At 40.9% G+C, this 12585-nt stretch overlaps 1 protein-coding gene across 3 annotated transcripts; it reads left to right on the top strand.

Annotated features, from left to right (window-relative positions):
- Positions 1 to 128: 128 nt before the first annotated feature.
- LOC124270531 (cell division cycle protein 123-like) lies at positions 129 to 7468 on the top strand. Of its 3 annotated transcripts, none has more exons than XM_046705553.1 (4): positions 129 to 204; positions 5133 to 6029; positions 6704 to 6892; positions 7149 to 7468. In XM_046705553.1, the coding sequence occupies exons 2-3, from the start codon at positions 5138 to 5140 to the stop codon at positions 6886 to 6888; spliced, it is 1077 nt and encodes a 358-aa protein (XP_046561509.1). In that variant the 5' UTR covers positions 129 to 204; positions 5133 to 5137; the 3' UTR covers positions 6889 to 6892; positions 7149 to 7468. The 3 variants fall into 3 exon arrangements, with proteins under 3 accessions (XP_046561509.1, XP_046561508.1, XP_046561507.1); XM_046705552.1 differs by having other exon boundaries at positions 6704 to 6894; positions 7090 to 7468; XM_046705551.1 differs by having other exon boundaries at positions 6704 to 7468.
- The last annotated feature ends 5117 nt before the right edge of the window (positions 7469 to 12585 follow it).

Genomic DNA, 12585 nt, shown 5'->3' with positions numbered 1-12585 from the left:
TATTTGAAAACCCTCTTTCTCTTTTTTATCTATTTTGACTACCTAAATAACAAATATAGTAATCATATATCTAATTCAAAACCATACACAGATTACTCCCAGCCACGTGACTTGGCACTATAAATAGCCCTAAACACGGAAACGACCAATGCTAGTTCACTGATTAATGTTTGTAAGAGGTTGTCGTATTTTCATTCTGAACAGGTAGCGTATCAAACTGATCTCATCTTCCAATTTCTCATTCTAACCTAAAACACACACCCTTTACTCGTTTAATGTCACATATGATGCTAGGACCCTATGATTCATGGGTCAGTAAATATTATTTGGGTGTGATGAGTGGTATATTTTTATATATGCCTTGACGAACTGGAAAAGGCTCTAAAAGTCGTTTCTCGGACAGCCAAGTCACTTGTGGTTGAGGCATAATGTTTATTGCTCATGTTGGGGTTTTTTTCTGGTCAGATCAACACGAATTTGCATTATTTGGTTATTTTTACAGTGTAATTACAAATGATAAATGGGTTTAATCACTAATCTTGAAAAGAATCGAAGAAGCTCACGAGATAATGTATATATTCTGGGGGTTTCTCCGCCTGTTTTACACGTTTGACTAGCTGAATATTAAAATGGCAATGTAGACAGTGTTTCAATCCACAAATAGTAATTTTTGTTTAAATTACGTATTTTTTTTTAAATATAAGTTTATTAAAACGAATTAATTGTTTCATTATGCTCAATAACTGAAGGTTAGTGTTGTATGAAGATGGGGAAAATAGATTGTTCTCACCAAAGAATCCACCCCATGCAAGTTAAAGGGGTCTTCGTTTATGTGTAAAAGTATCTGTTTTGGTTTCTGCTTTCTTCTTTTGTTTCTGTATAATATTTATGCATGTTGTGAGCGAAATCTGGTGTCATTTTGACTTGGTGCCGTTTGAGCCTGATCAATTCATAATACAACGTTAGTTTAGAGCATTTCGCACTCGGAATGTAATTGTTATATACCATTCAAAAAACGTAGGGGATCCATATTGGATTTCATGGGCGGATCCAGGAATTTTGAAAGGAGGAGGTTCGGGGGTGGGGTGGTGGTGTTCGAACCCCCTGAACCCCCCTCTGGATCCGCCACTGGATTTACAAGATTGATAAAATGAAAATGCTGAAGAGAAATTAAGGGAAAATGTGACAATTTATTCCATTCCTTTGAAAATGTTTCATCTGTTTGGATATATTTTACTTTTTCTCGTATGCATTGGCACTGGCTAGTGGTATGCTCGAAAAATGGAATATCCCCTACTTTTTTTAATGGTATATATTACGATAATATGAAACACCGCCTGTGTGAATATTGCACTTTGTCCCCTGAATTCAGTGAGGAAATTGTACTTCTAGGCCTTGATAGGAATATCTGTGTGTAACGTTATAATCTTGTATTATGGGATCAGTCCGGACCTTGGGATCAAGGTAAAGGGGCTTAATTGGTTGGGTCGGGAGTGAGGGATTTACAAAGGACTGTTAATTGTGCACGTAATATACTAGACTAACACTTAGTCTCTGAATATATATAATTTTGATAGAAACAAATAATTCCTTTTAAATTTAAAAGGAGACCCAGTGAGAAGAGAGATTCAGACCTGAGGAAATGTAGGCTTGCTTCATCTAGGGCTTTAGCATTGCAGAAAGGCTGGGAGGATGGGCAAATAACGCTGCTCAGGAACTGTTAGACAGACAAGTAATAGACGTTAACAGAGTCCCCACCTTTTCTGGTTGATTAACTACGGTCATATTAACTGTAATCCTTATCATGGTAAGGGATCAATGTGTTTGTTCATTACTGTTTAAGGTGTATATAAGCGTATGCGGTTAACCACGAACTGTTCCACCTTGCGGATCGAGAACGTGTAATCCCAAATACAATATTTGTTATGTTTCACCTTATAGTTCGGGGTCTAGTTTCAAATTAACACCGTTGCCTTGATTATCGGAGTCTCCGAACAAAGCAAGTAAATATATTCGCTGTAAATCGCAAGTAGGCTTTTAACAGAAGAATATCTATTGCTCATCGTTATGGCTGATGTTCCCTCAAACAATCTGCATAAACGACAAACAATAAAGGATCATGAGGCGATGTTACTTACTTTCGTAGCCGTGGCACGCCCGTGTATGACAACAGCACCATTTAGATGCTACCATTTTGAACTGGCAGGCAGACTAATGAATGCATTTGTGTAACACAAAATGATAAAAAGAAGAAGAAATGGTTATTAGAGCGAGTGAGCGAGTTTGATTTTACGCCGCTTTTAGCAATATTCCAGCAACATCACGGCGGGTGACACCAGAAATGGGCTTCACACATTGTACCCATGTGGGGAATCGAACCCGGGTCTGTGGCGTGACGAGCCAACGCTTTACACACTAGGCTACCCCACCGCCCTTGGTTATTAGATGGTGATGTACTTGAAAACGAGAATCATCCTTGCGTTCTTTATCTGAAGTTTAGAGTGTTTCTAGTAATGTTTCGATAACGATGTAATTGTTTGGACAAATTCAGTTTTCAAGTGTAAACTTCCTTTACCGAGAATATATACTGAACATCATTGAAAACGCACCACTTATCAAAGTTCAGATTATTAAAAGCACGTGTAAGGAATTGATATTTTTTTGAGTTGTTAATAACAGATGGACGACTGACAAAAACAAAAACACCGAAAAGACGCTCATTCATTGAAATGTTCCACAGTTAGAAAGGATCAAACACTCGTGGGGTCAAATCGAAAAGTCAATATCGCGTGTGACCGCCCTTTGCATTGACACATGCAGTTCAACGTCTCCTCATTGAGTCAATAAGCGTTCTTGAGGATGGCATTCCACTTCTGCAGTAGTGCAGCCTCAAGTTCACGTATGTTTCGCATCTGTTGTCGCCGCGAAAGACTTTGACCAATTTCGTCCCACAAGTGCTCCATGGGGGATACATCTGACGACTGTGCTGGCCAATGAATAACCTGGATGTGTTGCTGGGCCAGATACTGCATGGAAAGTCTTGTGTGTGCCCGTGCGTTGTCCTGTTGAAAAGTATGGACATCTTGGTGATGATTAAAGACAGATACGATGTCATTCTGAAGAATCTTCTCACGGTAATAAAGGGCATTAACTCTCCCTTGACAGACATGAAGGCAGTCCTGTGATTGTAATTTATTCCACCCCAGACCATGACACTCCCCACCACCCAAAGGTCTGTCTGAACCACACAATCATCAGCATAACGTTCACCACGTCTACGCCAAACACGTAATCGGCCGTCATCATTACGTAGATGAAGACGTGACTCGTCAGTGACTACCACACCATGCCATTGTTGTAATCTTTACTGAAAATGTCTGCTAGCCCATTGCATACGCTCATGACGGTGTCTGTCAGTCAGAATTAGTCCAACGTAAGGACGTCGAGCATGTAGCCCTGTTGCGTGTAGACGGCGTCGCATGGAGTCAGCGCTGATGACCCCCACGTCAACCTTGAATTAGTGCAGCAGTCCTGGCAGTCGGCAGTGTTCAATCACGGATATGGACAAGGTCAATATGGCGACCCTGATGGAGCGTGGTAACACGTTGTTTCCAAGGTCATCGAAGGTCACGGGTGCTGCCTGTCTACTGATGTCGTCTATGAAGCCTAACGATGGTGGAGTGTCCAAGTCCAAGATGTCGATGGTACCAACCTGAATCATGCCTAGTGCACGTTCTCTTTCGTGAGGCATCTCTGTCCTCGTTTCACAATCGTTAGTGAAGCAATGAGTATTGGTTCTTATCACCTGCTTTTAATGTCACATTCAGTATGATTTCAGAATGAAATTCGCGCTTTTTTCATGACGTGGCTGCATGTTGATGCATTTTGGAATTAAGAGTCATACCGTCGACAAGAATTTGTTTCTAAAGCATTTTTTCAACTGGACATGCCCTTCGACTTCATGTTAGTTATATTCGTTGATCATTGTCATGCTGAAATCCATCTTGATGAAAATGGGGACAATTTTAGACTGGTGCGTTTTCAATGATGTTCAGTATAAATATACCCTTTAACATTTAAAAAAATCATTACATGATGTTTTTTTTGGAGGGAAACCTTTTCCCTCGATTCTCACTCTGACTTAGCACAAATTGTCCCTCGCTCATTAGACTATTTTGATTGCACGCTTATTTTTAATGTCGTTCCATTCAAATCGGACTCACATTGAGGCAAACAATAGCCAACCGTTCCAGGGTAAATATCAATATTGAATCGGGATGTTTATATGTTGTATGCCTGTAGCTTAAAACATATGTCCCAAATATCTCCAGTCCTTGCAGTTCGGTTAGTTTAATCTACCCCTTGATCCATTCCCATGGGGGCGATGGGGTAGCCTCACTCACTCACTCCATTCCCATGGGGGCTGTGGGGTAGCCTAGTGGTTAAAGCGTTCGCTCGTCACGCCGAAGGCCCGAGTTCGATTCCCCACATGGGTACAATGTGTGAAGCCCATTTCTGGTGTCCCCCGCCGTGATGTTGCTGGAATATTGCTAAAAGCGGCGTAAAACCATATTCACTCACTCACTCCATTCCCATGGTTCTAGGGATCTCAAATTACCCGCCCTTTATTTTCATGGGTGAGTAAGGTAAACATGAAGATGTTCTGTTCATCCAAAGGGGCTTTGACGCTTTTAGGTCCATCAAGGAGTTTTTCATTGTTAAATTTCTATCAAACTATCAGAATCAAAAGGACTGGATATATTGTTGATATCACCAACCCAACATTAGGTCTGGTTTGTAACTTCACGTCTTTATGATATTCTCAAGGACGTCCATTAGACCTCACCTCTGATTGGTCCATTAGCCAAGTAGCGAAGTACATCAGCTTGACTAATGGAGTTTGGGTAATCTGAGGTCGCGAGAACCAGTGTAATATGGGTTTACCGAACTGCGAGCCCCGAAGACATAGAGCATGTTAACTTGTTCCCGTCTCGATATGTGTAAAATAGTGCGAATACGACATGGTGAGCGCTGGCGCAGCGTTACCAGACAACCAGGCTGCGTTATCTTATGATTCACTCACTAACTCTAGAAATAACACCGAGGATATATTAAAGTGTTTATTTTTTCAGGTTCAATGGCGTCCCTGACGGAGCAACTAAAGAACTGCAAGCTAAAGAAAGTAACAGACCCTATTAAAGATTTCTCCAGTCCAAAGACTGCCGGCTATATGAGTCAGGAGGAGATAACTCTTTACCAAAACTCGGTTATTGATGTAAATACCGAGAAATGGATGCACGTACTTAAAGAACTGACATTTCCAACAGAGTTATGTCCTTTGAAAATCGAGGAAGCAAACCTCTTTGTAAAAATATTCGAAAACTGCTACAGAAATCTCGACGCTCAACAAATCTGTGACTTAAACTGGCGTGAGACGTTAACGTCAGACGAAAAATTAAAAATTGAAGATGTCACTAAACGTTTGGAATCGGTCATGGAACAATTCACGGCAAGAGATGGTTTTGCGTTTGTGAAGACGTCAAGCCGAAGCGCCAAGGACGCACCGATGGTTCAACGACGATTCAAAGATGTGTACCACAAGTTCTTAACGGAATTCCCAGAAGACGAACAAAGTGAAAATATCCAAATTACGTGTCTCCTTAGAGCTGCATTTGAAGGTCTCAAAGTGAAAACCGCAGAAGACGTGGTTGATATGATGCTGAGGAGCGAACGAATCTACCAAGACATGTTGCTTGCTCTGAAAATCGAAAGCAGATTTGAAGAGAACTTTGTCGTGAGAAAATTCGTTGATGTTGATGTTGATATGGAGTTTAGGGGGTTTGTGTTTGGGGGAGAACTTGTAGCATTGTCGCAATATAACTACCTGATTTTCTCGCAGAGGCTCTTAAACACGGGGGACCATCTCAAGGATATTATTTGCAAATATTTCAATGACAAGGTACGACCGTTGATGAAGGAGCAGGATTTTCCTACAGCATACATAATCGATTTTGCAGTTTGTGACAATGGTAAGTATGTGCGAGTATAGAAACAGTTTATGGTTGCATTTCCTTTTCATATGAGGATCGGTTGTGTGTGAGTTCGAATACACAGTTAACTTCCGCGTTATAATTGGTCTTCAGCAACCCATGCTTGTCGTAAGAGGCGACTAACGGGATAGGGTGGTCAGGCACGCTGACTTGTTTGACAGATGTCATCATATCCCAATTGCGTAGATCGATGCTCATGCAGTTGATCATTGGATTGTTTGGTCCAGATTCGGTTATTCACAGACCGCCGCAGGGGTGGAAATAACTTTAAAATTGCTAGTGTACTCCGGTACAGTGGCAGATGTAAAATCACTTGCCCTGATAATTTTCCCACTATACCGGCCGTTTTCTTGTTGACTTTTTAAATAAACAACATAATTAACATTGGAATATCAACTGGACACCGGTACAGTGTGATATACAAATTTGCATGCCCGACAGACAAAAACACTGGACTTGCACTTGCGTCGGGCAATGGGTTATTTCCACCCCTGCGACGCCATATAGCTGGAATATTGCTGAGTGCGGCGTAAAACAACAAACAAACCAACTCAGGTACCTGGCGAGACCGACCGACAACGACTTAATCACTGTACCACACACTACAGTTATGTAGAGTACACAATGTTATGAGTGCTTTCCGTGTTATGCAGGTGACAAGCTGTGGGTGATCGAGATTAACCCCTTCGCCGAGACGACGGACGGTGGATTGTTCAGTTGGCAACACGAGCGCCATCTGTTGGAGGGAAAAGAAGGATTTCAGTTCCGGATTGTAAAGCGACCTAAACCAGGGGCCAAGGCTATGTTACCGCAGAGCATCAAGGCATTGTTGAAATAGAGGAAGGTTGTGGAAATAGCGCCAAGAATGTGTTACTGCAGAGCATCAATGCTTTGTTGAAATAAGAGAGGGTTGTGGAAATAGCGCCAAGAATGCGTTACTGCAGAGCATCAAGGCTTTGTTGAAATAGAAAAAGGTTGTGGAAATCGCGCAAAGAATGCGTTACTGTAGAGCATCAAGGCTTTGCTGAAATAGTGGAAGGTTGTGGAAATAGCGCCAAGAATGTGTTACTGCAGAGCATCAAGGCTTGGTTGAAATAGGAGGGATGTGGAACTTGGGGCCAAGGCTGTGTTACCGCAGAGCATCAAGGCATTGTTGAATTAAGGGAGGGGTGTGGAACAGACCAAGACTGTTACCCCCAGTATAAAAGCGTTGTTAAAATAGGGGAAAGTGTGGAACGGGCCAAGGGTATGTTACCACCAGGGTATTAGGGCGGTGTTGAATATGGGAGGGGTGCGGAACAGGGTCTAAGGCTGTGTTACCGCAGAGCATCAACGAGCTGTTGCGTGGGAAGGGTTTGGAACAGGCCAAGGCTTTGTTACCACCAGGTCATTGACGAATTGTTGCGTGTGTGTGTGTGTGTGTGTGTGTGTGTGTGTGTGTGTGCGCGCGCGTGTGTGGCGCCAAGTCTGTGCTACCTCAGGTCGTCGTTCTGAAGTGGACATTGTGTGTATTGTTGACTCTAAAATTGTTTCAATATTTCATAGCATTTATTACCTTTTGTACATTAGATACAACTCTACCGTTCCAGCACTGTGTATTTGTCGGTTTTTGGTATCTTTATCCTGTACTTTTCACGAATATTTACTATTTATACAAATCTCAAATATTACTTTTATATATCATATAACAGATGACAATAAAACGGGTTAGTTTTTCACAGACTGTGCAGTTGTTATAATTAAGCGAATTAAGGCAGTGATTTTTAGTATTCCAGTTATGTCACAATGATCTATGAAAAACTCATGAAGATCCCGGTTAGAATTTGTCCCCAGCAACCCATGATTTGTTTCATGTTTTTGATCTGCAGCCCTAACAGGCAAGGGAACAGTCGGGCGGGTCAACAAAAGAGAAAGAAATGCATTAAATGCATTTTTCACTCATTGTGTAACTTATTTCATGAAATTTGAAAATTTAGATAAAAGCGGCAATAGTCTTATTTTAATGTATGGTGTACATCAAGTCGGTTTGCTTCGGAAACGTGTTTAAATAAATGTAGATGAAAGATCCAACTGACTTGGATTGCAAGCTTAAGGATTATTTTATTAAATATGGGCGTGAATTTCTACAGCGGTGAAACAAGAAAACTTTCACGTCAGAAAGAAATTTCAGGGCGTGCAGTAGACGGGAGACACAGACAACGGACGGATAGCCTCAAAAGGATACTTTACAGACAGGGTGATTAGTGTCACTTGAGGTCATGGAAAGCGTAACATCTATACTTCACATTTTTCATTGTTTTAACTGAACTGTCGAACAAACACAATTTATTTTTATCGGATTTGACAAAAAAGGTATTAGTGTTATCAAAACGTTCCTGAAAACTCGACGAATCACAGCAATCTCCATGTCTAAAACACAGCAATCTCCATGTCTAAAACACAGCAATCTCCGTGTCTAAAACACAGCAGTCTCCTAAAACCCAGCAATCTCCATTTCTAAAACACAAACAGGAAGAAAATTGCTTCTCGTATAACACATCAACAACCGGCGAGAGTATTCGCCGACAGTGAGGACAGGCTACACACACACTGTATCGATCACAAAAGAATCGTTCAGTTCTCAGCAGACAGGACGTCATAAAGAACAGACACGTAGAACTGTCAATGTACTGCCTACTGCAATACTAGTTGCTCTTTGAACACATAGCATGTGGAAGTTTATAATGACGCTTAGTCTGAATATATACTTTCAGATAAAAGCAAACAGTTTCTTTTAAATTTACAAGGAGACCAAGTGAGATATGAGATTCAAAGCCTGAACTTTGGAGGCAATCTAGATTTGCTTCATTTAGAGCTTTCGAGTTTTGGGAAAGAGATGCATGGGCGGACGGGAAAATAATGTGTTTTGGGAACAGTGTGATTGACTACTTTAACACATAGTTGGAACATGTCTGCCATGGGTTAGGGACCAATAATTGGTATATATGTAGTAATTGTATAATGCAACATTTGGAAATCCCAATTGTGACGGTATTGTTACGCCATTCTTTATATTCATGCACTTATGGGTACAATATTCTCCATGTTAAATCGGCCTGTATGACGTCTCAATATTCTGAACACATCAGAACATTTCATGAATATTCACATTCACGTTCCGGTAAATGATCCGTTCGATATAAGTCAGTATCTTCAAAATCCAGGGGTAGCCTAGTGGTTAAAGCGGTCGCTCGTCACGCCAAAACCCGGGTTCGATTCCCCACATGGGTACATTGTTGCGTTTTCGCCTGATAAATACAAGCCAAAAGTGGTAAAATCTACCAAAGTGCGAAAAAGCGACATTTTGGCCGTTTGTAGTCCTGTCGGTATGTAGCATTGTCGTGCTCTGAGAAGTATTGTTCTTTTCTTCAAAATGGCGACAATGACACAGTTTCCAACGTCGAAATATGTCGATTTGTTTGATCTTTGCCCTGTGAATAAAAAGAATAAATATTATTCAAAACGCGACAAATGGCCAAAAAGTCGCATTGTCGCGCTTTGGTTAAATTTGACGCTTTTTGTCTGTTTTTAAAAGGACGACAATGTCCCTTCTAGGATTCCATATATTTCGGATACTGGGTGGGAGTGGAACATCCATCTACACGGCCACGTTTCACATGCAGCATCATGGAATGGAGGCGTGGATACGTAAATGCAAATATTCGCTTTAGAGAGTCCTGGCATGCATCCTCGATAATCCCCAGGGTATACGTTACGATCACTCTCCACTATACCCTGGATGCATCCACGGCTTGGCCCGATGATTTTGTTACCTCCCTTGGCTGGCTTTTTATCCAATCAGGTGTCTACGCTGGGAAGTTAAGCGAACCAATCACAAATCACTTTCGCTTCTTAAATTATCTAACCGTTTAAACTTGGCAACACAATTGATGCAGAGGTACTCTGAAAGAGGTCGAAGGCGTTCTTTTATATATTTTTTGAAAGTTTCAGATCTTTCAATTTGTCTTAATTATTTCCTAAAAAATCTGAGTGGCACTGCGAACAAACCTTCTCGATTGCGACCTCTATCTTTGTTGATATTGGCAAGCTCGGATGTAACGGCGGCTTAGCTGATTGGCTACTGTGAGAATGCGGAGCCAGCAAAGGGAGGTAATATAATTATCGGGCCAAGCCGTGGATGCATCCAGGGTATAGTGGAGTGTGATCGTAACCACAGGGGCGTGTCACGCTTAGAAACAGCATTGGAAAGACATATAGGTATATAGACCCTACCCTAGTACTATATAAAAGGCCTTTTATATAGTACTAGGGTAGGGTCTTTCTAACGCTGTTTCTAAGCGTGACACGCCCCTGTGATCGTAACGTATACCCTGGAGATTATCGAGGATGCCTGGCATGAAGTCTTCTCTCAAATACAGGAAGGATTAAATATTGTCACGTGGTATGCAAATTGCCTTGCGGCAGGGATGCTAGTCTAAGTCGTCACTGATCCCAAATGTGATTTGCATGAAACAGGGAGCTTGTATTTTTATACAAGCTGTTTTGACTTTATTGTCCATAATTATTTTGACATGTTCGCCTTGAATACATCCTGCTTCGCAGAGAGAGATTTTCCTCATTTTTTCAGTTATTGTATTTTTTGTTGATCTTTCGCAATTTGATGACATCCTGTATTTATCTAATGATATGGACGTTTGATATTGGACTGACACGTGATAAATTCTCAATAAACATTTTTTTCCTTTTTGGTTTGGTTCTCAGATTGTTTACTGTAGTAATACCGCGTATCACTGGCCACATACGTTATTGTTTTCTTATCGTAGTTGACCACAAATCATGAATTAATATTTTTTTATTTTTTTTAATTAGTCTTTCAATATTTAGATGTAAATATTTTTTCACAAACACCATCTCTATCTGTAGCAATGCCTGACAGTGTGTTACGCACACATGGCTTACAGGCGACGAATTCTGGGTGTCTCTCTGAATACATCTATCTGAACAACTGAGTTAAATATACAGCTGGGTTAAATATACAATTTATTTAATTCCAACGATAGCTTATTGCTAACTCAGATGAAACAATACTTTGATCACAATGACAGTTACAGAGTTATTTTAATGGTGTGTAAGTCTATTATCCATGTGGAATAAAAATGTTCAAGAAAAAACATTCACGTTAGTGAATAATCCTTCGTTTAATAATCACCCCCAGAAAACGAGGGATTACATTTTATCACATAATTTGTTTTTTCAGATGCTCTTATAGTAATAGTGGGTGAAATGGTCCAAACAAGACTCCAAATATCCATCGAACAGTGTTCACCCTACATGTTTTTGCTTGAATGGTTTCAAAACCAGACGCATGGATTCAATTCAAACGTAAAATCCTTGTGATTTTGACAAAAGCAGATACAAATTAACCTCCGTGCCACTGTTACAATGTTTATGCTTGTGAGTGTGTCGACTCAATTAGCCGGCTACTCCACTGACTTGAAAGATAACTCGTGTTTGTGAAGCACCCACCCTCTTCAGATCAGTACCCCCGGGCGTGGTTAAGCGCGACATCCGGCTCCACCTCCTCTCTCCCCAGCCCCCACCCCCACCATCTCATTCCCTCCCCACTTCCATCTTTCCCCTCCACTCATGCAGCGTTATCGGATGCTGTTACTTTGTAATGTACCATTTTATTAACCTGAGTGCCGTTGTACAAAACAACCTTAGCGCTAAGACTACCTTAAGTCTATGTTAAGGTATGGGAGTTACGGCCACCTTAGCGCTAAGATCGGTTTGTACAACGGCACCCTGCACTGTTAACACACTCACAAAAGCGTAGTAAGTTTTCGTGTCAAATTTTTACTAAATGAAATATTTTGGGATAAAAACGACAACGAAGCAACAATCCATAAAATATTTTAATCCATCATATTTCATTTTCGTAACTTTATTTTAGTTTATATAATTTTTAAAAAATTATTTTATTGAGAGATATTCCCAATCATTTACGAATGTGGCGCATTCAGTACTTGGAGGTATTTTTTGGTCGGGAAAAGATGACGTACATTTTGAACTCTTGGATCAATCAGAGAAAAAAACCTATTATATATCATACTATCTCTCACATAGATATGTTAGTGCGGATGTCAGTATTGAGGCGTAAACACGAAGTTCGATTCTATAGTTATCCCGCCGTCAGATTGTATGGATAATATTGGCAGGTCTGTATTGCATAATCATATTTCGTCGATGTCGCCTTAATTAAGTGTCAGATTTTCCATATTGTCTTGACTCTTAAGGGCTACTGCTTCCTTTACAGAATCCCATGGCAGCCATATCGCCCCCACCGCCACACCCCCAACTGTCACACACATTGGTCAAGGCACGTGGCTCAGCTTGACCTTCGCCACCATGATGCGATGTAAGGAGCTGTCTCGTTAACGCTAACAAAACAGCGACATGAGCTCAACACAGCGCCTGTAGTCTTGACGAGTGTCATGTATTGTTCCGTGAAATGGCTGTGACGTGTTCACAATAG

Source organism: Haliotis rubra, unplaced genomic scaffold, assembly GCF_003918875.1.
Source record: "Haliotis rubra isolate DU_JTF1 unplaced genomic scaffold, ASM391887v1 Scf1523, whole genome shotgun sequence".
Taxonomy (NCBI): domain Eukaryota; kingdom Metazoa; phylum Mollusca; class Gastropoda; order Lepetellida; family Haliotidae; genus Haliotis; species Haliotis rubra.
The sequence above is the reverse complement of the archived record's forward strand: the minus strand, read 5'-3'. Positions and strand labels throughout refer to the sequence as shown.

What these genes read in the sequence shown, in the direction of transcription:
- LOC124270531 (XM_046705553.1), top strand. Translation starts at nt 5,138, where the DNA reads ATGGCGTCCCTGACGGAGCAACTAAAGAACTGCAAGCTAAAGAAAGTA. An exon ending in TTTTGCAGTTTGTGACAATG is followed by an intron (nt 6,030 to 6,703) that starts GTAAGTATGTGC and finishes CGTGTTATGCAG; the next exon opens with GTGACAAGCTGTGGGTGATC.